The sequence below is a fragment of the Oreochromis aureus genome, linkage group 19, assembly GCF_013358895.1.
Source record: "Oreochromis aureus strain Israel breed Guangdong linkage group 19, ZZ_aureus, whole genome shotgun sequence".
Classification (NCBI taxonomy): Eukaryota; Metazoa; Chordata; class Actinopteri; order Cichliformes; family Cichlidae; genus Oreochromis; species Oreochromis aureus.
This window is the reverse complement of record NC_052960.1, coordinates 11,844,987-11,868,055: the sequence shown is the minus strand read 5'-3', so window position 1 is coordinate 11,868,055 and position 23,069 is coordinate 11,844,987. Positions and strand designations below refer to the sequence as shown.

General features: G+C 42.5%; 1 protein-coding gene across 3 annotated transcripts; it reads left to right on the top strand.

The window, feature by feature from the left end:
* The first annotated feature begins 2,275 nt into the window (after positions 1-2,275).
* ttbk2a (tau tubulin kinase 2a) lies at positions 2,276-21,801 on the top strand. Of its 3 annotated transcripts, none has more exons than XM_031737094.2 (16): positions 2,276-2,599; positions 7,373-7,534; positions 9,080-9,227; positions 10,325-10,398; positions 11,555-11,695; positions 12,084-12,188; positions 12,648-12,713; positions 12,842-12,934; positions 13,016-13,141; positions 13,289-13,446; positions 13,622-13,829; positions 13,929-14,152; positions 14,270-14,822; positions 15,668-16,006; positions 16,794-17,761; positions 17,920-21,801. In XM_031737094.2, exons 2-16 carry the CDS (start codon positions 7,466-7,468, stop codon positions 18,365-18,367), a joined length of 3,720 nt encoding a protein of 1,239 aa, XP_031592954.1. In that variant the 5' UTR covers positions 2,276-2,599; positions 7,373-7,465; the 3' UTR covers positions 18,368-21,801. The 3 variants fall into 3 exon arrangements, with proteins under 3 accessions (XP_031592954.1, XP_039459685.1, XP_039459684.1); XM_039603750.1 differs by lacking the exon at positions 2,276-2,599 and adding an exon at positions 7,082-7,095; XM_039603751.1 differs by lacking the exon at positions 15,668-16,006.
* Positions 21,802-23,069: the final 1,268 nt, after the last annotated feature.

Here is a 23,069-nt window from a genome sequence, read left to right as displayed (position 1 = left end):
TGTATTTTTAAATAATATTTTTCAAACCAACAATACGTTTACATTTTGCCTCAGGAATGGTGTATTTACACAGCAAATGCATACCTTAGTATTTATGAATTCATTATTTTCAAATTATGGCTGGGACAGAAAATGTCCTGCAATCGTATGTTGACCCAGATATCTGCAAATAGGAGGATACTTATGGCTGTGGCTGATGTTTATCTGATGTGCCACAGCACTTTTGTGCGGGCTAAATTCTCAAAAGTAGTGTGACAAAGAGCTTAAAGGCTTTAAAAAATACTGAGAATTCTTTGATCCCCTGACAGAAAAGAGAGAATAAATAACAAAAATAAAATGAATGAGAGCACACATTAAAAGAAAGTAAGTCAAAGTAATCATTGGAATAAACCCAGTAAAACTGCTGTTCAGTTACAGTGCATTGTATGATACCAATGACTAATCTCGAATGTAATTGAATCAAAGCGGTGCAAAACAGGAAATTATTAAGACTCAGTTTCCAAACAAATTAAATCTTCAGCTGTGCTGAATATACACTGTATAACAATTGTTCCACAGCAATGCACTGTATTGGTGCAAGAAAAATATGGTGCAGTGTGCGCACAGCGTGCTAGATAGAATCAAACAGAAATAACTGTATTGCAATCTTGCAGTTTTTTCTGCAGATGGAGCTATATTACAGTAATCTTACATATCTTTTCACTGGATATTTTATCTTTATGCAGATAAAATGGGATAGTCTTTTTACAAACCACATTTTCTTAGGGTTGTATTTTTAGTATTTTCATTTTTAGTATGTTATTATTGTAATATGCAATATATATGTGTAAAAGTAAGGATTTAGAAACTGTGATGTTATCTAACTCTACTCCGGTACTTTACTGACATTAAATTTTCATTATTTATATGTCTTGTACTGCATTGCATTTCTACTTGTATGCTGCTTTATAACAATTCAAAATAAAATAAAATACAAAATATAGCATTTCACAGGACTTTATGAAGTCTTGTGAAAACTAAGTACACCCCATGATTGAATATCTTGTATAAATCGTAGCAGCAATAACTTCTGTATGACTTCATCAGTCTCTCCCATTGATGCAGAGGAGTTTTGGCCCACTTTTTCTTTACAATGTTGCCTCTGTTCATTGAGGTTTGCAGGCCCTTGTATATGTTTAGCTCTTTTAAGATCCACTAAAGCATTTAAATCAAGTTGAAGACTGCCCTTTGACTGGGAAATTGCAACACTTTGATTCTTTTCCATCTATTCAGTTTTAGATTTGTGGGTGGCCTTAGGGTCTTGGTGCCCAGGTCCTGTGGCCGAAAACCAAGCCCATATCATAATGCTTTCACGGTCGTGCTTCATAGTTAGTATGAAGTGTTGCTTTGCTGTGTTTGGTTTTGTGCATTATGGCCACACATGTCCACTTTGGCCTCATCTTTGTAAACGACATTGTTCCAGAATTCGTGTGGTTTGTTTAAATACAATTTTGCATACCCAACCTGTGCTGCTTAGAGAGAAGAGGCTAGAGAAGATGGATTTTTTGCAACTTCCCCTATATCGCACTGTGTAGCATTGTATTAACACACATCTGAATCCTGCAGACCAGCAAACTGCCAAAACCTCTGCTTTTATAGAGATGCTCACACTTGCTGATGATCATTTGATTAGCAACACCTTGCTATTACTTACCCTCTTAATTAGAAGCATTTTGTGTGTACTTTTCACAGGACTCTATGCAGTCCTGTTTAAACTTTTTATTTCACATGACTGTAAGCAGTTTTGAGGTAACTTTTTTACCCAACTCCATTACAATTGTTTTACTATATCATCTTTCCTTTCTTTAGATTGAACTACAAGAAAATCACTTATTCACTACATGTAAATGTAACATTTTTTGAAAATATCTTTGCTGTCGCACTTTTTTTCTGTTCCACTTAAATAAAAACCGTGTATCGTATGTTAGTGTTGTTGTTTGTATTGCAATGGCATCTTTTGCTTAATGCCGCCCCCTAGTGTTATTGATAAAAAACGGCCTTTTGTGGCCGCGTTCCAAACCAAACCGATTGTATCCTTCATATTATCCTCTAACATCATTTTCTCATATCTCCTTTGTACGTCCATATATGATGACACTCCGCATACTCTTTGGGCTGGGAAAACAAACGCAGACGCGGTGACTGTGTACTGCGCGTGCGCGCAACGCTAAACCGCGGAGACGAGCTTTAAAGAGGGCCCCCTCGCGCGCGTGGCCGAGCTGTTGCGAGGGGCGATCGAATCGGGGCCGCGCGCGCAGGAAGGCTGCTGATCATCACAGAGTTGTCACGTCACGGATCCGCAGCGACAGATAAAGATGCTGAGGTGACAGGCAGAAGGAGAAAACGGACGATCACACTCAGACATATTTCCTTCCCTCCTCCATTCGCTCTTTTATTTTATTTCCAGTCACCGACAACACCACCACCACCTCCGCCTATGGACGCTTTGCTCGCTATGGGATTCCGCTCGTTGTCGTCCCCGCCGCCCCCAAACCAAAAGGATTTTTCGTAACCACACCCGGCTCTTCTTTGGATCAAGGGCTGGCAGCTCAGACCCGAGGTAAGGATCCAGATGATTCAGTGCCTCCTCTTTTTTTCCCCCACCACTCTTAACACCCCCATGTTTGTCGGCGGCAGCTGCGTACATGCGTTCGGTTTGTTAACCTGCATGTTGTCAGAGCTTACAGTCAGGCAGGATGGGCTTGCGTGGCCTGCGGATGGCCAATGTGCGTGGACGCGCCTGAGTAAATCTGCTGTGGCAACCAAATCGCTATGCAACAGCTCTCCACAGCAAATCCGGGGTCAGTCAATGCAGGCAAGAGAGGGGGTTTCATTTTGCAGAGCGGCGTTACACCTTTGCTGGGACTCGGCTGTAGCTTGTTATCGACACATTCCGTTGAATACGATACAGAAGGCCTGATTGTATTTGCTTGGTCACTGTGGTATGCACTAATAATGATGAAAAAGATGCACTGGAGGCAACTGTAGCTCTTTACGTGAATGCATCTTTGATTCCCTATATAAACACACTTTCTGGTCCCATCCTTCCCTGCTTCCCAGTCTTCTCTTGATAGAACCCATAGTTCTGGAGAGAAGTCAGTCCAGACATTAATTTTCATCCAGCAGCAGTCTCTCCGTCCTACCACTGAACCAGGCCACTCTTGGATTAGGCAGAAGATATTCTCGTTGGATCCAGGCTTATACGCATGTATGCATAGCAAGCTTTCAGGGTCAGGCTTGATTTGTTGTTGCTTTTGTGAATATTCACCATCAAGTCACATTCATATTCACTCTCAAGGAGGAGCTACTCTGCGGCAGAATCACTCATTGACATTTCATGATGCTTTTTCTAGCTGTAAACTTGCAGCTTCCAGCAGACCTAAAGGGCAGAGGCGATGACCAGCTGCAGTCAGCAAATGAAAATGGCACTGCACCATCGTCGCCATGGAGATGCTGGGGTCAGGAAGCGTGATGCATTATGAGGCAGGAGCTGGCTGTCATACTTGGCTTTTAATTTTGGGGTCCAAAGGCTGCTTCTGGTGGGCTTGTTGTTTTCTCTCTCGTCATTGGCCGTGTCTGGTATGGAGGAGGAGGAGCAGAACCGTGCCCCCTCTGTAAGGCGTTAGATTAGTCACAGTGTGAGGCAGCCTGGCTGGCTTGTGCAGGTGTGTTGATTTGTGCAATATGTGTACAAGCTTATGTTTGAATGAATGCTGGTGTCTTTGTGAGTCAAAGATGGCCTCAGATGAAGCCACTATTTAAAACTTTCTTTCCCCACACCCTATTTGTATGAAATAACAACCTCCAACTTCTGACTAATTTTAAGCAAATTATCTGCTGTGATATCCAGGTGTGACCCTGTGGAAAAATGTCCTGAAGGAAAGCACTGGAACATGCTGTGACCTTGAAGTTCTCACTCAGAGCACTAGTTATTCAATCACAGAGAAAGTTGCTCATCCCTTGAGGATATGAGCATTTTTGTGGAGCATGTTTGATGGCATGCTCTGTGATTTTGCATAAGCAGCAATTAGCTCAACGTTGAGAATTCACAGTTGGCTCAAAGACTTACTGTGTTCATCTCTAATTTACCAAGAAAAATACTTGTATAGAAGTTTAGCCAGTCTGGATTAAAAATAGATTGATTTCATCTTTTTATTCACTTTCGATTCTCTTGAACCAAAGCAGGACAAAAGATTCAGGAGGTATGCTCAGGAGAGAAGAGGAGTTAGAGAGAGACTGGTGTAACAGTGAAGCTGGGGGGAGCGGAGGTAGTGAGGGTGGCTGATTTTAAATCTCAATCTTTCAAAGCAATGGAGAGTGAAGAAGAGAGTGCAAGGCAGCGTGGAGTGGGTGGAGAATCAGAGGCGATTTGTGACAGTAGAGTGAAAATGAAAGGTTTACAAGATGGTAATGAGACCTGCTATAACATATGGTTTGGAGTTGGTGGCACTACCAAAAAGACAGGAAGCCAAGCTGGAGCTGTCAGAACTGAAAATGGTAAGATTTTAAATGGGAGTGACCAAAATGAACAAGATTAAATATGAGTACATCAGAGGGAGAGCTCAGGTTGAACAGTTTGTAGATAAAGTTTGAGAGGCAAGGCTGACATGTGCAGAGGAGGGATAGATTCTGGGCAAAGGATGTCGATGCAGGTGCCAGGGAGACGGAAAAGAGAAACATCACAGAGCAGCTTCATGGATGTAGTGACAGAGGACACGCAGAGGGTAGGTGTGACGGAAGAGGATGTTAGGGATTATGGGTGAGATGGAGGCAGAAGATTCACTGTGGCGAGCAGTCAAGGGAGCAGCTGAAAGAAGAAGAAGAAGAAGAGTGAATGACCCAATGCTTAAAAGAACTAATGGTGAATGAATGTCAGCACTCACTCTGCTGTGTTTAGTATAGTAATTGGAAAATTCTAGCATGTGAAATGATGACCGTGATCTCTGTTATTCCAAGTCTGCTGACAACAGAATGAGTGGCATAGCTGTAGAGCATACTCTAGTATAATTCGGGATTCTAAAATGTTTTAATATCATTAAATATGGTTTTCAGTCATTTTTACACAATAAAAGGTAAAGATTACGATTAGGATTAGGGTTAGCCTCAAAGCTTCTTCAGCAGTAAATTGTGCTACATCCTAGTTCATAGCAAAACAGTACAATGTAGAGATTAGTGGGCATTTTAAACTAAATCAGAGCATATATACTGAATATTTGCAGTGTTATGAATGACCGCACACAACTTTCCAACCCTGCATTGTCACAAGTCTGATCACTCAAAGCCGCTTCATTGTGCTGCACTGGCCAAAACACACAACCACTTTAATGTCATCTGATATTTGCTGTGCTGTTTTTACGACATTTAGTAAGCCATTGTTGATTTCGAATTATCGCACGTGTCTTGATTTCAGTGAAGTTTTTCCATTATGAAGATATTTGGTTTATCGTGTGTTTTGTTGAGCTCTATCCATGCTCTATGCATGCCATTTGTTACATGTTTGATATGTTTAACCGCTTATAAATAAAGCATAAATTAGCTTATTATCCTCGCTACACCAATGGACCAATTCATGTAAAACAAAAATACTGAAAAACTGTAGGAGATGTAGACACATTCATAGTAGGAAGCATATCTAAATATACAGCTGGGATCATAATCAAGCCCCTTTTGTCCCGTGAAGGTAAACATTTTAAAATAGAATGTACTGTTAGTGTAATGTAAGTCCATTACAGTAATTGCGAGTCATTAAAAGGGATTTGTTTGGTCCAGTTGTGTCGTTGGATCTGTGTAGCTTCAACAAAGGCCACCTTACTCCTGAGCCTTAACCTTGGGTCACATTTCATGCTCATCACTTCACTGTTATCTGCTCTAACCACACTTCTCCCTCTTCCAAGCCTCACTAGCATGCTGCATGATGGGATTGATTGCCTCCTTGATGTCGGGATCATGCCCTGTAACCAAATAGTGTTTTGAAGGCTCGTTGCATAACCGTAGATGCTCGGGCGCCGTGTACAGAATGATGAATCAAAGTCGGGCTTGCTGTGAGTGAGTGTTTGAAGGCGGACTAAAGGAAGTATCTAGCGAGTGCTCTCCGGAGGAATGTTTATCTGCGACACGGATGTTGTATAATGCAGGAACACGGACTCGGTTTTTCAAAAGGAAATTCCATTTGAAAGTTGATGTGTGCTAAAGGAGTTTGTGCCACATCATGTCAGCCTAATTAAATGATCAGCAACACTTTTTAACAGGTTGTATTTTATAGAGATTCTATAAATTATTATTAAGTTTATTAATAATTTTTCTATTAATGCATTAGAAGCCAATTTGGCTCCTCTGGAACGTGTTTATCCTCCAGCATGCTGCTTTTCAGACATCTAGTCCAAAAATGTTTTATTAACAAATGATTACCATGTATATATGTAGTAATACTGACACAACTAACTTTATTTAATATGAACTGTAAGTTAGAATTACTACAGAATGATTCAGTATTGTGATAAATGTGATAAAAAGAGTTCATCTACAGCTGGATTTGACATGAATGGTCCATCTTTTCTTTCTTTAATCTTCATCCAATTTCCCAGTTGATGCTGATTTTTCTTTCTTTGGTGTCAGGCGTAGGTATTATGTAAGCTGTAGTCTCAACCTACACATTTTTTGGATTGTCATTTGATTTTGTTTTTTTTTAATCATTCAATTTCTCGTGATATAAATGAACAGAATAGAAATAATGACTGCAGATATGCATATTTCTGTTGTCTGGAATTAAAAATAAACTTAAAACTGTCTTACAAAATAAAATGAATGAATATGTAACTTATAAGAATAGTTGGTGCTTTGTGAAAATTCAGTTATTTATAAAAATGTGAATTTTTGTGTGGTTTGGTTTTAATCAGTTCACTACTGAGTCGATTTAAATTAAGCAAATTAAGCAAATTAAACCGACTCATTACATCTGATAATACACTCATAAGGCCTGCCGCTTGGCTTTCATACACAGAAGAGGGAAATGATACTAAGATGATGAAACCTCTTTGTAATGTAATAGTTTTGCCTGTGAGTTTGTTGGGTGAGCTTGTCTAGAAGGACAGCTGCTGGCAGCAGGTGTGGCAGCTGCTGCAATGGTCACGTATCAGAAAGCTCCAGCTATTGAGGCAGCAGTTGGTCTCTCAACTGAGTGGCATGCATGCTTTCTGTAGTGATTTTAATGCTGTAAAACCTGCTGGATGTTAGCCTGGGATGCTCAAGTGCAGCTTGGTCAAATGTAACCAGATTACAGCTGATTTCCTTCTTCCGCTTCTGACTGCTTTGTTTCTCTCTTGGACTTCCGTAGGGTTCTCCATCAGATCCCAAATGCTCGGCCCAGTGTGAGGCTGCTGGTCGTGGGGGAAGCAGTGAGGGCAGCGTCCCTAGATTTGCCGACGGGATGAGTGGGGGAGCAGAGCAAACTGACATCTTGAGCGTGCTCTCCCTGGTCAAGGAACGATGGAAAGTGGTAAGTGCCGTGTTTTCCAGCTACAATAGGCTTCGTGTTTGTGCAGCCCCATCACTGCCTGTCCCGAGGTCACCCTCTGTTCCACAAACAGGATTTCTTTGTTCCTCAAACAATGCTTGCTCTGCCTACGAGCGCCACCGCTCTCTTTTTAAGTGTCTCACCTGTGTATTCGACAGTTTGGGGTCATGTCTCTCTGTCCAGGTTCTGCTGCTGCAGTACGGGTGATCCAAAAATAGCCTGTATAGCTATTTGTGGCAGTTCATTGTGCTATAGGCAGCAGCAGCAGCAGTGCTCCCCAAAGGCCCATGTCTCTCACTGCTGTGCCAGCCTGGGCTCCGTGTGAGGCTGTTATTCCTAACTGGCTCCACTTCCTGTCATCTAAGGAGTTACATAAGAATGCTGCAGCTAATCCCACAACTTTAGCTCCAAGTGCGACAGAAAACTCTGTGCGAGCATGGAGGACAGTGAAGGGCACATCGGAGCTTAGGGGAAATTAAAGCTGTAGTAGTTGAGATACAAGATGAGCTTGAATACTATTGGTAGTTGAGAAGCAGCTAAAAGAAAGAAATAAGGACGATGCTATGCAGAAGTATAGGTGAACTATAAACTGAGTCATATAAATTCCTGCTGGTTGACCAGGAAGGAAATTTCACATTTACCAGCAGTTTTAATCAGAATCATTTTTTTAAAGTTAAATTAAAAAAAAAACAACCTCTCATTATGTGTTTTCACTCATTCACTGTTTGCTGTAGTAGAAGCCAGTTTCTAGAATTTTTCCCATTAGGGGCCACATCCCAGTGATTAGTTAAGGCCAAGTTGATTTCTATAGCACATTTAAAACCACCTCAGTTTACCAAATGGTTGTACAGATTGTAAATACACACTTAAATACACAATGAAATATACATCTAAATACCAAAAATGTTAAAACACAAACACTGATTTAAAAAAAAAAAAGGGTTAAAAAAAGGACTATTCAATTCAATTAAACTTTATTTATATAGTGCCAAATCACAACAACAGTTGCCTCAAGGTATTCAGGACTACACTGCTGGCTCACAGAACATTTGACCCATATTTAAACGCGGGATTCAGAGGGACGTTACAAAGGGTTTATTTGTGACGTTTTATGAAGATTAATGGATGAAGGATGGCTGGATGGACTGACGAATGACTTTTTTCTATACATTCAAATAAGAACAAAAATCTGCAACTAAGGATCAAACCAAATCGCAGTTATATCATGCCACAGAAAGGATAATAAATACTATTAAATCGCAAGGAGGTTGGTTTTAAAGGGGAATCGCCCCCTGCTCGCCATCAGAAAAAGCATAAGTTTGAGGCCTTTTACAAACCCAAAGGCTACATCTGTCTTTTGCATACAGTCTGTGGGCTCATGTGCCATTGTAGTGTTCTTCTAGTTGACAAAACACCTAATTGTCATAAACTCTGTGGAGCCTTAAATGATCTTCACCTCTTACTTTTACTCTGTAGAAGTAGAAGTAGTATTTTTATATGCCATATGTGCCATCATCTTTACTCCAGGTGAAGAAGATTGGGGGTGGTGGGTTCGGGGAGATCTACGAGGCGACGGACCTGATGACGCGGGTCAGCGTGGCACTGAAGGTGGAGTCGGCCCAGCAGCCCAAACAGGTGCTGAAGATGGAGGTCGCGGTGCTCAAGAAGCTCCAGGGTGAGTGCAAATGGATTCACTGATATCACTTATTGGTACTGGCCCATTATCTCACACGTGCTGAGTATTTATTGTTATCATCCAGCAAATGTTTAAGAGAAGAAAAAGCATTCAGAATGTCTATCCTTAGAATGTTTCCTTCCAAAAATCTCCTCCTAGGAGAAAATGCTGGTATCGCTTGTTAGCATCAGTAGCAGGGTAGAATAAACTCTCCCTCTGAGAATAGATATAGATCTGAAAACAGTTTGGCCCAGGGTTCAGCACAATTTGCCTCAATCCATGCTGTGGAAAAAACATCTGTGGTGGTCCTGCTTTTTAACAGAAACAATACAGCAAGTGTACGGTTGTCTGTGCTTGGACACTCCTAGGGTTAACATAAAGTTAGATCCTTTAGGGGGACTGTGTTACTTCCATTTCTCTTTCTTTTATAAAAGAAAAAAGGTCCTTCCTTCTCCCCTTTACCCACAATGCTTTTTTACCTCCCCCCTCCCAAGAAGAAAATCAATGTGCTGGGATCATGTTTGCTGTCTAATGGCTTTGGCCTGGAGCATCGTGGTCCTGTTGCTTCCTGAGGGAATCAGCATATAATTTGAGATGGGCTCAACTCCAGCCCCCCAACCATTGCTGACCCGCCCAGCTGTAGAGAGTAAATATATAAAGCATAATGGAGTCATATATAACCCACTTTCGACTTTGATGTATTTTTACCCTTAAATAACAATTTTGTAATAACAAATGATCTGAATAGTAGCATTTTAGCATGAAGGTCTTGTCACTAACTATGCATGTAGACGCTGCTAGCTGAAGGGCTTTGGGGTGTGGCTGCAGTCAACCTGCTGGTGCAGCAATGTCCTTCCCATGCATAAACACACACACAAACCCTCAAGGCATCCATGCACACATGTCTAGACCTGGCGTCATGTGCTATATCCCATAAATCAGCAGGGAAATAATACAGTGAAGCTGCTGATGAGAGGACAGGGACATTGGATATGATAGGGTGACTAAGTATGATTCATACAACCACCCCTCAAATAATACAGCATGTGTAAGGTGAGAGGAAGAATCCTGAAACTCTCTTGTCCTTCTTTTCTTAGGTAAAGACCATGTGTGTCGCTTTGTGGGATGCGGCCGTAACGACCGATTTAACTACGTGGTGATGGAGCTTCAGGTTAGTCCCAAAGGAAAAGACTCGTCTCTAAAAAGACTCTAAAAGAAGCTTCTTTTAGAGTCAAATAAATCATTCACCAAGCAAGTGTCAAACATTTGCTAATTTCAGTTTGTACATTATGCAAAGAGTAAGAATAACAACAGAAACAAAGGAAAAGAAATAAAACTTATAATTGAGCTATTAAACATCCTCATAGCACTTATTCTGCTTTGATCACTAGCTTCTTTCTGTTTAGCGTATTTCCAGTCATGCTGTAACAGTGTCTTGTGGTCATAGCCACCATTCAGTCAATATGTGCTATGTTTGACCATTTTGATTATTTACCCTGACCTTGATTGGACTTTGGGCTGTTGACTTGGAGAAATCATGGTGAGCTCTTACTCAAAGTTACTGTTATATAGAAGATGGTTACATGAAACCAAAGCAAATAAATATTTCAGAAATTTCTAAAAACACTGCTGCATGTAAATAATTCAGCAGCTAAGCTACAGTATATGCAAAAAACCCAAATATGTCCAAAAGAACAGTAACTATCTCCACTTTAAATGCATGTAGCAGTTTGCAGAATATCAGGCAGAAGCAAACTCAAGCTGCAGGCTATTGATAGAGTGCATCACATGCTGTGAATTGCACGTATAAGATTAGTTTTCCATCGACCACATGAGGCTGTGTTACCCAAGACATGATCAGAAATTATAAATGCATCCTACTTGAATTGGATAGTAGTTGGCCTTGGGGTGTTTTGAACGTGTGATCTGGTTGTAATTTGTTCAACCGTTCCCACAGGAATGTCAAATTTTACTGCACCGCACTGGTTCCCGACCACACCATGTGTTTAAACTGTTGTGTGCAGCTCAGTTCGTGTTGTACCTCACTTTTGGCTTGTTTCCTGCCCACTGAACACATCTGTCTATTGCCCAGGCCAAACATTTCAAACAGCAAAGCCTTTGATGTGTATGTATGTTTAAATACTTTGTTCTTTTGTTTCATCATTTTTCAAACACTGTTCACTTTTTTTAGAGCATGATGGATGGATGGATGGATGGATGATTTGATTGATTGATTGATTTGTTGTTCATTAAAAGTCTGGTGCAATGGGGAGATTTATCAGACAACTCTGCCTCTATACTAATAAATCGCTTGTGTGGCCCTTTAGGGTCGAAACCTGGCCGACTTGAGGAGAAGTATGCCTCGAGGAACATTCAGCATCAGCACCACGCTCCGTCTGGGGCGCCAGATCCTGGAAGCCATAGAAAGCATTCACTCTGTTGGCTTCCTGCATCGTGACATCAAACCGGTGAGTTGGGTGCAGGACATTCTTTAAATGCACATATGTCCCTACAGTATATTCAAGGCAGATAAGTAATATAAATATAGTCATATTTTTATTTCTATTGTCAGCATTCGACTCTGCCACTGACATCGTTTTTTTATAATTGGCTGCTAACATTGCTGCTGATTCAATAGTTTGCTTTTTGCTTACAGTAAGTCGGCTCAGCATCAGTGTTGGCCAGATTCCTAAAACTAACAGAATGTAAATATTGTTTGTCTTCTGAGCTGCTGTCTTAAATTATATTGCCTTACTGGAAGACATTTCTTATCTATATATGGATATACTGTAAATAGAAATGACATTTTATTGCACATAGATTTCACTTCTTTTCAATCTCCTGTTTCTGCTGCAGTCCAATTTTGCCATGGGTCGCTTCCCCAGCACCTGTCGTACCTGCTACATGCTGGACTTTGGTTTAGCTCGCCAGTTCACCAACTCTTGCCAGGAGGTTCGACCTGTAAGTGCATTCTCTGTTATGGCTTATATACTGAATCCGAAGGAGCAGTATGTAGGATTTAGTGGCATCTAGCTTTGAAACTGAGGAGTGGAACCATATGAAAGTCCTATTTTAGCTCTATTTTAACTTGCACATTTAAGAACAGGGACATTTCCACTGATAAAGGATCTGCTCTGTTTACTGAGTTTTTGTGTAGCTTATTGTTTTGGTCTGTTGTAAATCCACAATAGAGACAAAGTTAAGAAGTAGCTTTTGAATATAATGCATGTTTTGCAGCTATAAAGACAGATACTTTTGTAGTTTCATGTAGAGTATTGAAATTCAAACCAATTCTTATCTTGTTCTCCAAATCTCTGTTTGTAACAGGAAGCAAATTAAAAGTTTGTCTAAAAATCTTGTGTGAAACTTAGATATCATCAGTATCACGATTTAATGACTATGCCTGTCTTTCTTTGTCAGCCCCGTCCAGTGGCAGGGTTTAGGGGAACAGTGCGATATGCATCTGTCAATGCACACAAGAATAAGGTCAGTATCTGTAAGGGAGTGTTAGAGGTTTTGTTTCGTCTGTGATGCTGTCCTGCATATGTCTTCCTCTTCTTTGACAGTCAGACATTATCCAATCCTGTTAACTCAGAGTTGTTTTCATTCTGCAGGAGATGGGACGTCACGATGACCTGTGGTCTCTCTTCTACATGTTGGTGGAGTTCTTGGTCGGTCAGTTGCCGTGGAGGAAGATCAAGGATAAAGTAAGGGCATTCGAAAAAATTAGCTCTGTCCTGGTGGCTCCAAATGATGACATATAATTGATGTGCGTTTGTGTATTTTAGGAACATGTGGGGAAGCTGAAGGAGACTTACGATCATCGACTGATGCTCAGACATCTACCGGCAGAGTTTGGTGTGTTCTTGGATCACATCTCCAGCCTTGACTACTTTACCAAACCTGACTACCAGGTATGATTTACATTCAATAAAGAGTGAAGGTTTTCCTGTATCGTAACTCGGTATTTCAAAGTAAATTTGCTCAGGTTTTGGTGTGCATGTATATTTTCTGCTTCTATCATGATGAATTGATGATTATATATTTTTGTGTTGTTGCAGCTGTTGATGTCAGTGTTTGACAACAGTATGAAAACCTACAATGTCGTGGAAAATGACCCCTATGACTGGGAGCGGACCACTACTGATGGCACGCTGACAATTAGTGCCAGTACCACGACACCTCAACATCACACTCGCCTCACTCCAGCACACATGGGGTATGTTTGAAATGAATACATGTAGAAGTACACAAGCATGTTTTATGGTGTCTATTTTCGGTAACTTCATGTATGGCTGAAATTTCTATGGGGTCCATTTTTTATATATATATATATATATATGTATGTGTATCGTCAGAGACATTGAAAGTGTGTGCACCTTTTCTTGTTGCAGCATGGCAAATGCGTCCCTGATCCCTGGCGATCTGCTGAGAGAAAATACAGATGAGGTTCTGCAGGATGAGCAGCTCAGCGACGTGGAGAACAACCCTGCTCCAGAGCGTCTGCCGGGCTCTCCCCTCCACCCGCACCGGAACCAGGAGACTGATGTCTGGGAGGAGCTGGATCGCAACCGTAACCGCATCAGGACAGCTGTCTGGAAGGTAAAAGCCACAGGGAATTCAAAGAAAATATAAGAAATGAACTTCGCCTGCTTCTTTGGCTTTTAAGTTACTTTTTTTTTTTAACACTGTCTCCCACAGACGGCAGCGGAGGAGGAACACTGCAACAACCAGGGCAACCAAGGGCACCAGAGCCCCTATGCTGGGCCAAGCCTGGGTTCCCCTGTCAAACTGCACTCTGAGGTGGTGGCTTCAGACCGTGATGGCCCTCTGCTCAGGAAGCTCCGCAACATCCACAGCTTTGAGCTGGAGAGGAGGCTTGGCCTGGAGTCCAAGCCCAGCCCAGAGCGCTTCGTGGATGCCTGGTAAGTCTACTAAGCAACCAATACTTGTATTGCACGGTAATACTTACTTTCTTATCTAAATTCACCTTTAGGTAGATCAGAAGGTTGATTGTTTGCATTTGTCTTGTATATGTTCAGTTCAGCAAAGCAGCAGCTTGGCACTCAACAACAGGAGAAGGAATCTGACAGAGCTGCTATCATCCCAGTAACTCAGGCTCAAGCTGTAATTGCCGGGGAGCGTCCTGATAGGGTTTGGCACTATGATGAAGAGTTCCTATCCGGTGGTGGTTCTCCTAAGCCAGCTTCCCCTGGATCGTTAGAGCAGGGAGAGGGGGCAGCCAGCAGTGGGGGCTTTGTGGCCCTCAATTTGAGCTCTGGGAGGCAGGACTTTGACTCAAGGGAGTGGGTAATGGTGGAACGACCCAGTGGGTCCCCAGGAGTCAAGGCTACCACCAGCCCTTCGGAGGAGGATGAGGAGCCAGAGGTGCTACAACCAGATGAACAGGATCCTGGATGGGAGAAGGGCAGCCAGAGCCCTAGATTGGGGAAAGCCAAACAAGAAAGCACGGCCTCTTCCAAAGGAAGTGTAAAAATGGACAAGTTGGAGCTTAGTGTGGGCCCTGCAGGGCCTTTGCCCCCAATCACTCCAACTAGCCCGGCTGAAGCTCTGGCTGAGGGAGTCCTCACACAGGTAAGCACTTTCATTTGAATACCATATCATAACATTGCATACATAATCCTGACTATAGTCAGCATTTTACAAGGTTAAAAAGCTGCACAGAGTCAGAGTTCTAGGTATAGAACGTAAATGCTAATATCATTCAACAGAGTGTCACCAGCTGCATCTTGCTGTGGTTTGAAGCTAAATGTTACTGCTTTATGTCTGCTCGCTTCTTCACTTGTGTGTATTTGTTAGAAAAAGATAGTTGTGACACAACTCAGAGCTTTTTATCAGATCACAGCATGGGAGAAAGAGGTCTTATGGCTTTGATTCACTTTAATTTGCACTCAATCTAATTATTTATTTGCAGACATTTGGGTTAAGTGGTTGCTTTTTTCATTTCTTGCTTCTCAAATCAAACTTTTTATTTCCAAAATATGTTTTGATTTGCTTACCTTAAATTACTTTCTTGCTACTTACCTATTCATAACATCCCAGTAATCTATATCTTCCAGTTCCATATTGCCTCTCTGTCTCTGAGCTTAACTTTGACTGATTTTAACATGTAAGAGAACAGACCTGCTGTCTATCCCCTGACTGTCTCTGCAGTCAGAACTTCTATATCCAGATTGCAAACATGAACTGCCATAACAAAAACTCCCTGACTGGTCTCCATCTTTCTTCACCAGTGTATGCAAAAATTTTAAAACTTCTTTAATTGCTCCTTTCATCACTTAAAGCTCTGCATCCTGCTCCCCGCTAGCGCAGCCTGCTTGTCCCACCTCACAGTACTTCCACTATACTTCCTCAGTCCCTCACAAATCTCACAACCCCTCCTCTCTCCACCTCCCACTTCTTTCCCTCCCATCTCTTAGCTCCCTACCTCTCCTCCATCTCTGCCCGAGGAGGTTGCGGTCCGGACATCCAGCCCCATCCCTCTGCGCTCTCCCAGTCCTCACACCCTCCTGACCACCTTGTCGGACCCACTGCACCAACGTCAGCTGCCGGCCATGAGGCGCAGCCAGTCCGCCGACCAGCAGCCGCAAGAACGCCCCTCCTCTTCCTCCTCCTACCACGCCTCCCTACCTCTGCCACCAAACCCCACCCCCAGCACCTGCTCACCCAGTCGCAGGAAATTGCCAGCCATCCCCGCGGGTGCTGCCAACACCAAGTTTCCCTCAGTCATTCGCATCACCCGTGCCCAGCTTCAGCAGGTGATGAGCCCATCGCAGTCCTGTAAAAAGAGACCTCCATTCAGCTCCCTCTACATCAGTAGCATTACACCCGCTGTCAACATATTTGTTCTTTTTTTTTCATTTAAGTTGCTGGTTTTGGCTTCTTTTGTTCATTCGGCTTGCTTATTGTGTTGCTGTCAGGCAGCTCTCTCCAGAAACCATGAGGGGCATTGTGCAGGCCAGACAGAGCATGGGTCAGATGTGTCCTTGTGTCTGGACATGTGTTCTTGTGATCTGAATAGGGTTTGTGTGTTTGTCTGATTGTGGCATGTGTGTTTGGAATGTCGAGTCATGACTACAGGTTGCATGGTCTCTTTTGTTTCAGATCGTCTTTGTCCTCTCTATCTTTCTCTTTCTCTCTCTCTCCCTGTATTTGTTCCTCACCCTCTCTTCGCTGAAGCCCCCTGCGAAGTTGCGTGAACGTTTCCTGTCCTACTTGCTGGTTTAGTACTCACAGCTTGACTGACACTGCCATAGCACTTGTGTGTTTCGGTCTGATAATGGTAGCTATGGTATTGCATGCTGTTGCCAAACTAATCACCATTTATTACCACATATTGTAAAATTGTTCAGTGTTCACACATCTGCAACAGGCTCTTGCTGCAGATCTACAGCACAACTCACCATGTTGTAGTCTATCAGCAACAGACCTTTGACAATTTAGAATATTACTGCCATTTTTTTAGTGTTTTCTTTTTCTTAAATAATACCTGTGTTTTTTTTTCTCTTCCCTCCCATGTCTCCACCTCTTCCCTCCCCACTCCAGTTGACGGCTCAGCGTCCCTCTGGGCTTTCCTCCCAGTCAGGCTCAGACAGTGCTCCACAGTGTCTCCTGCTGGAGAGGCGTGGCGAAGCTGAAGCTGAAGCTCAGCAGGTTCAGGAGCGTACAGTGGATATCAGCTCCCCGCAGGACCATGTGCCCTCCCATCCAGGGTCACCAGTAGACCCCCTGGCTGAGATGCTGGTCAATGGAGACAGCCACACCAAAGCTCAAAGCCCTGCGCCAAGCCGCATGTCTTCCCCGCGCTGCCCTCGTTCACCGTGCTCGCCTCCTCCACGCTCTGCATCTTCCCCTCGCTCTCCTCGCAGCCCTGTGTTTGCCAATGGCCGTCTTTCCCCTCCTGTCAACAACCAAAGGGATTTAAGTAATGGAAATTTCCTCAAGCTAAAAGACAATGAGAATGACTCTATCCCCACTCCCTGTGTCACAGAGCCTCAGTTGAAGGGGGAAGACCCTAGAGAAGTGAACCTGACCCCAGAACAGATCACTAGCCCAGCCTCCTCCACCCCGCTGGCTGCCCCCCGTAAAGACCCAAGCCGCAGGCAAAGTCGAATCCCTGTGCTGGAGCCCTCGGCCCTCCTGGAGCTCCCTCCACCAGGATCCGCCAAGGAGAAGCTCTTACAAAAGAAAGCCAGCCACCAAGGCCAGGTCCCCTCACCCACTGCCTCGCCATCCCTTTCTGATAGGCGTGGCCCAATGGTAGCCTCCCTCACTAGAGATCCACTGTCCTCCACCTCTGACCGCTCTCAGGAAGAGGACTCTCTTATGGGCTCCCGTTCTGACCGCCAGGGAGACGACGCTCCGTCTCTCTCCTCCTCCTCTAGCCCGCTGTCCCGCAAAAGCAGGATCCCTCGTCCCGTTCAGGCAGCTTCTTCTGCTGAGCAACTGGCTGCTCAATTCATGCCGCGTCCACCTCCTGGAAAACCACCGTGTCGCCCCATAGTGGAGGGCAGGTAAGTTGTTGCCCTGCATCTTTTACTTTCATTAAGATACTATAAAGATATTATCTCTTTTATTTATTTAATTTAATAATTTATGCCAAGAAGCTTGATTTATCTCCATTTGAGCTTTACTGTAAAATATCACTCGCTGTTTTTCATGCTTCACTCAGGCTTAGACGTTACCGCATCCGAGCTGGCAGCACCAGTGACTCAGAACTGCTGACGTGTATTGCTCAGCTAATGCATGGCTCCCGTGGCTCCCCCCTTCACCACCGCTCCTCTGCCCAGCACGGGGGCTCCAGGATGGGCATCTGCAGCCTGACGAGCTCTCCGCACCACCACCGCAGCTCGAGCGCCTCCCCCCGCAGCTCCTCCTCCCTGCAGCGCTCGGTCAGCTCCTCGCCCTCTCGCCACGAGCACCGTGGCGGCGGGGGAGGGGGCTGCTTCGGCCGCAGCCGCTCACCCCCTAGCTTCTCCGGCTCGCCGCCTCCCCGCCGCTTCTACCCCCACCACCAGGATACATGCTGTAGCCGGCAGGCGCGCACGAGCCCGTTCCACCTGTCTAGAGGAAAAGGCTACAGCAAAGAGAGCAAGTGCTCCAGCAAGCTGAGTAGATAGATCCCGACCAGGTTGAGTTGCCATAGCAGAGAAGTTGTAATAGGATAGACATCAGTCAGTGAGTCTTCCTGTATAATCAGTAAAATAGTCTGAACTTTACTCCTCTCACAGTTTCTCAGTGTTCTCTTCGCTCCTTCTGTTTGTGCATAGGCTTTGTCATTCAGTATGTGTCCAGCTTTCAAATACCACCCCAGTGATTGTAGTTTTGCACTAAAGCTGCCGGACTCGTGGAAAACATATTTTAAAAGAGACTTTTATAAATCTTTGTGGCACAAGCCGGGATATCCAGAAATTTTAGTCCACCCCCAAAAATGCTGCCTTTCCCAAAACTCTGAGGACATTAAATACTTGTTCACAAGCTGAATGACGATGCATGACTAGCAGACTGAACTTGAATTGGTGGAGTACGTCCTTTATGATAATTTACCAAACAGGCAATGTTGTGTCAGGGTCTTCTTTTCATTTTTACAATCAATGCTGTAGTTTAAACCGTTCATGCAGCGATTTAAGACATAAATAAGAAGTTAGTTGGACCAGTGGGCACATATATAAAAGTCTGTCCTGCACCGCAATATATTAGAACTTATTTATCTCCAGCATTAATGCATTCGAATCATACTGATGGAATTTGCAACTCTAATTATTGGCCAGGGGGCCTAACTCAGATCAGGCAGGGTATAACATTTTCTTTCTGCTAAATGTGAATGCATAAAAGGCAGAATTTGTGTACAGTTTTATTTATTGAGATATTTATTTTGATGCTTAGCAATGCTTACGACTCCTATCCTCTCGCGTGCGATCGTTAAAGTGTGGTTTTTGTGCATTCGTTTTTAAAATGAGGGGATCGCTCAAAGTGACCCTTTATACAATCAGTCATGTAAAGCATGTGAGGACACACACCTTTTTGTGCCTACTGTGTTGCTGAGAGGGAATCTGAAATGTCACACTGGAATGAAGGAATTAGAGGTTAGACTTGTGAAGTTTTAGTAGCAGTAGTAAGTTTAAACGACTCAAGGTGCACTGATGTTCGTCTTAGCGCGTGCCTTGGCACTTCGGGCAGCTTGAAGATTCACTTTGGTGTGTTTGTAATTAGGGGAGGGAAAAAAAACAACAAAAAAAAACCAAGAGCCAAAAAACAGACTTGTGCCAGCGGTTATAAGACAACCCTTTTCATTCATTTATGTAGAAAAGGTAGCAACACAAATGTTTGTTAATCAAACAGAATTTGAGCAGCAGTTTACTTAAGGACAAAGTAGCTATTATTTGTAACAAGAAATATTAGCTGTCCTGTGTACGTACCAGGCCAGTGTTTGAGATAAAACTCTGAACAAATGTGAATTTCAGACCTCAAAAAAAAATTTTTGTCAAATGTTGTTGAAACCGGAGGCCATATGTACATATTTCTCACACCAAAACGATGCTCCATGCCTCCACGTGCGAGAGTGTTTTATTTCCGTTCCTGTTTCTCCTGCACCGGAGAATGTCTTTTATATAACGGCATACAGCATACGGCTTGTGCACAAGGTAAAGAAGCCAGAGTGTTGTTTGTGTTCAGTTTTTAGTTAGGATTCCTCACTGAAGCTCTCCTCCATAACCTATTCCCACTCCTCTGCTTGTAAGATACTGTAAAATAACTTCAGCTTCCTTCCAGTGCTTCTCTTTGCATGCTCAACAGAGAAAAAAATCCAAATCGACTACTGAGTAAAAAGCTGCGTAACACTCATCATCACATTTACCACATTGGCCATTTCCTGTTAGGCGAATCTCTAAATCTTCTTTGCCTCATATTAAAGATTTGTTTTCTTACCTGATGTTAGTTTTCTGCACCGACCTGGGATGATTCTATCATTGCATATAATTGTAGTGACATGCAAAAATAAAAGGAGAATAGACTTTCCTGCATTTTACAGCCTTGCGTTGCACTCACGAGCTGAAAGCCTGATGGTAGTCCCAGTCATAAACCACATTGCCAAATATTTTGATATACTTTGCAGTTTGAGTTGAGATGAGAGCGTCTTGTTTTTGTCGATATTAAACAATTTCGTCTGGCTCATGTAGATTTCGCAGGTACCTACGCTAGCCTCACAGAGCAGCTATGATGACTCATCCTGAAGGCAGACATCGTTCAGTCAGTCAGCCGCCTTAATGTCTCTTCTCTGCCCCTCTGTGCATAGCGAGGGATGACTGAGCCTTGTCTGTGTTGGAGATCATTCCGGTATTAGGCCAAGCCAAGCCTTTCTTTCTCTCTCTTATCTCTCGGTCTATAAATGGCATGTGCTACCATGCAAACCCTCGCCACTGAAATCAGTGCTGACAGACTTCTGTGTCAGAGCCGGAGCGCTCCACTGTGAGAATGTGTGGACCATTTACTGATTGACTGGTTGAAATTGGAGAATTTCAGGGTGCCGTATTCAAGGTGTGTTTGCAGTGTGATACCTGTATGCTTTCAAATGGCTGTGCAATTTATGCGTCGCCAGCGAGCAGTCTTTGAATTCCCCCTCTTTCAAGTCCCAATTTCAAGGCTTTGAAGTTCAGAACGCTGTTGTGCAGACTTTTAATATATACCTGTAAAATATTGAAAGTAATATTTAAATAATATCATTATCGTACAAATATGACATATATGCTAACGGGCTTCAATGAAAGGGAAGAACAGACACTAAACAGTCTGCTGCTGATTTTAAAAGATAATCAGATTTCTTATCATGGGTTTTATTATTATTATCTCACAAGTGGTGTGTAGTCGTAGGATTAGTGTTACCTTCCAGATGAGATTTTTCTTTGTCACTTTTAAAAGTGGCTCGCTATTAGAAAGTGTCATATTTATAGTAGCTTGTTGGGTTTTTTTGTGGTTACACAAATCCACAGACCAACAGAATAAAGCCAGCTGTTTTGTTTTATTTTGAAAAGTGAGATGGAAACTAATAAAAGCTTTGGTGTGCTCTTGTACACTTCTCATGTCATGATATTGAATTACTTATAAATACTTGACAGAAATTATTTATTGTGACTTTTGCTAATTTGCCCATCTGTCATTTTCACTTGAGTTGTTGGGATTTTTTCAATGGTTGATATTTTTGTGTTGTAATGTATGTCGTTGTTTTGAAATGTAACTGTACAGTCTCAAGGAAAGAATGTAACAAGCGGGAGTTTTGCATTGTATATACCTGTAATTATTTATGTTAATTCTATTATTTGTATCATATCAATGCCTTGTACAGTGTTTTGTTTCTTTTTGTTTTCAAATTATTTTGTATTTTATTTTTATAAACTGGTTACAAATAAAATACTCATTCCGCATGCAGAAAGAATTTTGTGACAGATTCCTGTTTATAATCCTGAAATGTTGGACACTGAGCAAGCATACGCATATTAAAATTGCTAATTTATAAAGTGCTTCTTTTTAATTGAAATAAAACCACTGGGCATTCAAACTGTTGTTTTTTTGAAAAAGACAAAAAAAACATCCAACAAAACATAAAAAGTAACTGAGTTAATAACATTTTACTTGTTTGTGCTTTTAAGGTTACATTGAGAATTAAAAACAAGTGAAAAGGATTTATTCATTGTTTCTTTTTTATGTAAATGTGGAATTAGTCCCAAAATTAAATAAAATATATCACAATTTTTGAAGATTGCATTCAAAAGTCAGCAATGCTTTGTGTATCTTAATACAATATGCTTTAGACTCAATCATGGGTCTCAAATTTTAGAAGGTCTGGTTAAATAAATAAACATATAGAGATAGACACCCCTTATTTCTCTTTTTCTAGGAACATAGAAAATACACTACCAGTCAAAGGTTTGGACACATATTCTCAATGTTTTTTCTTTATTCTCATGACTGTTTAGATTGTAGATTCTCACTGAAGGCATCAAAACTATGAATGAACACACAAGCAATTATGTAGTAAACAAAAAAGTGTGAAATAACTCAAAACATTTTTTATATGTTTCTTCGTGATTCTACAAAACAGCCACCCTTTGCTTTGATTACTGCTTTGCACACTCTTGGCGTTCTCTTGATGATGAGGTAGTCACTTGAAATGGTTTTCCAACAGTCTTGAAGGAGTTCCCAGAGATGCTGAGCACTTGTTGGCCCTCTTGACTTCACTCTGCAGTCCATCTCATCCCAAACCATCTTGCCTGGGTTTAAGTCAGGCCAGGCCATCTGGTGCAGCACTCCATCACTCTCCTTCTTGGTCAAATAGCCCTTACACAGCCTGGAGGTGTGTTTGGGGTCATTGTCCTGTTGAAAAATAAATGATGGTCCAACTAAACGCAAACCGGATGGGATGGGATGGCATGTCGCTTCAGGATGCTGTGGTAGCCATGCTGGTTCAGGGTTCCTTCAGTTTTGAATAAATCCCCAACGGTGTCACCAGCAAAGCACCCCCACACCATCACACCTCCTCCTCCATGCTTCACGGTGGGAACCATGCATGTAGAGACCATTCGTTTGTTGCATAAAGACACGGCGGGTGGAACCAAAGATCTCAAATTTGGACTCAAACACAGATTTCCATTGGTCTAATGTCCATTGTGTTTGTGTTGCTTAGCCCAAAGAAATCTCTTCTGTTTGCTGTTTTTCCTTAGTAGTGGTTTGTTAGCAGCTATTTGACCATTAAGGCCTGATTCATGCAGTGTCCTCTGAACAGTTGATAGAGAGATGTGTCTGCTGCTGCAACTCTGTGTGGCATTT

What these genes read in the sequence shown, in the direction of transcription:
- ttbk2a (XM_031737094.2), top strand. Translation starts at nt 7,466, where the DNA reads ATGAGTGGGGGAGCAGAGCAAACTGACATCTTGAGCGTGCTCTCCCTG. An exon ending in TCAATGCACACAAGAATAAG is followed by an intron (nt 12,714 to 12,841) that starts GTCAGTATCTGT and finishes TTCATTCTGCAG; the next exon opens with GAGATGGGACGTCACGATGA. An exon ending in GAGCGCTTCGTGGATGCCTG is followed by an intron (nt 14,153 to 14,269) that starts GTAAGTCTACTA and finishes GTATATGTTCAG; the next exon opens with TTCAGCAAAGCAGCAGCTTG.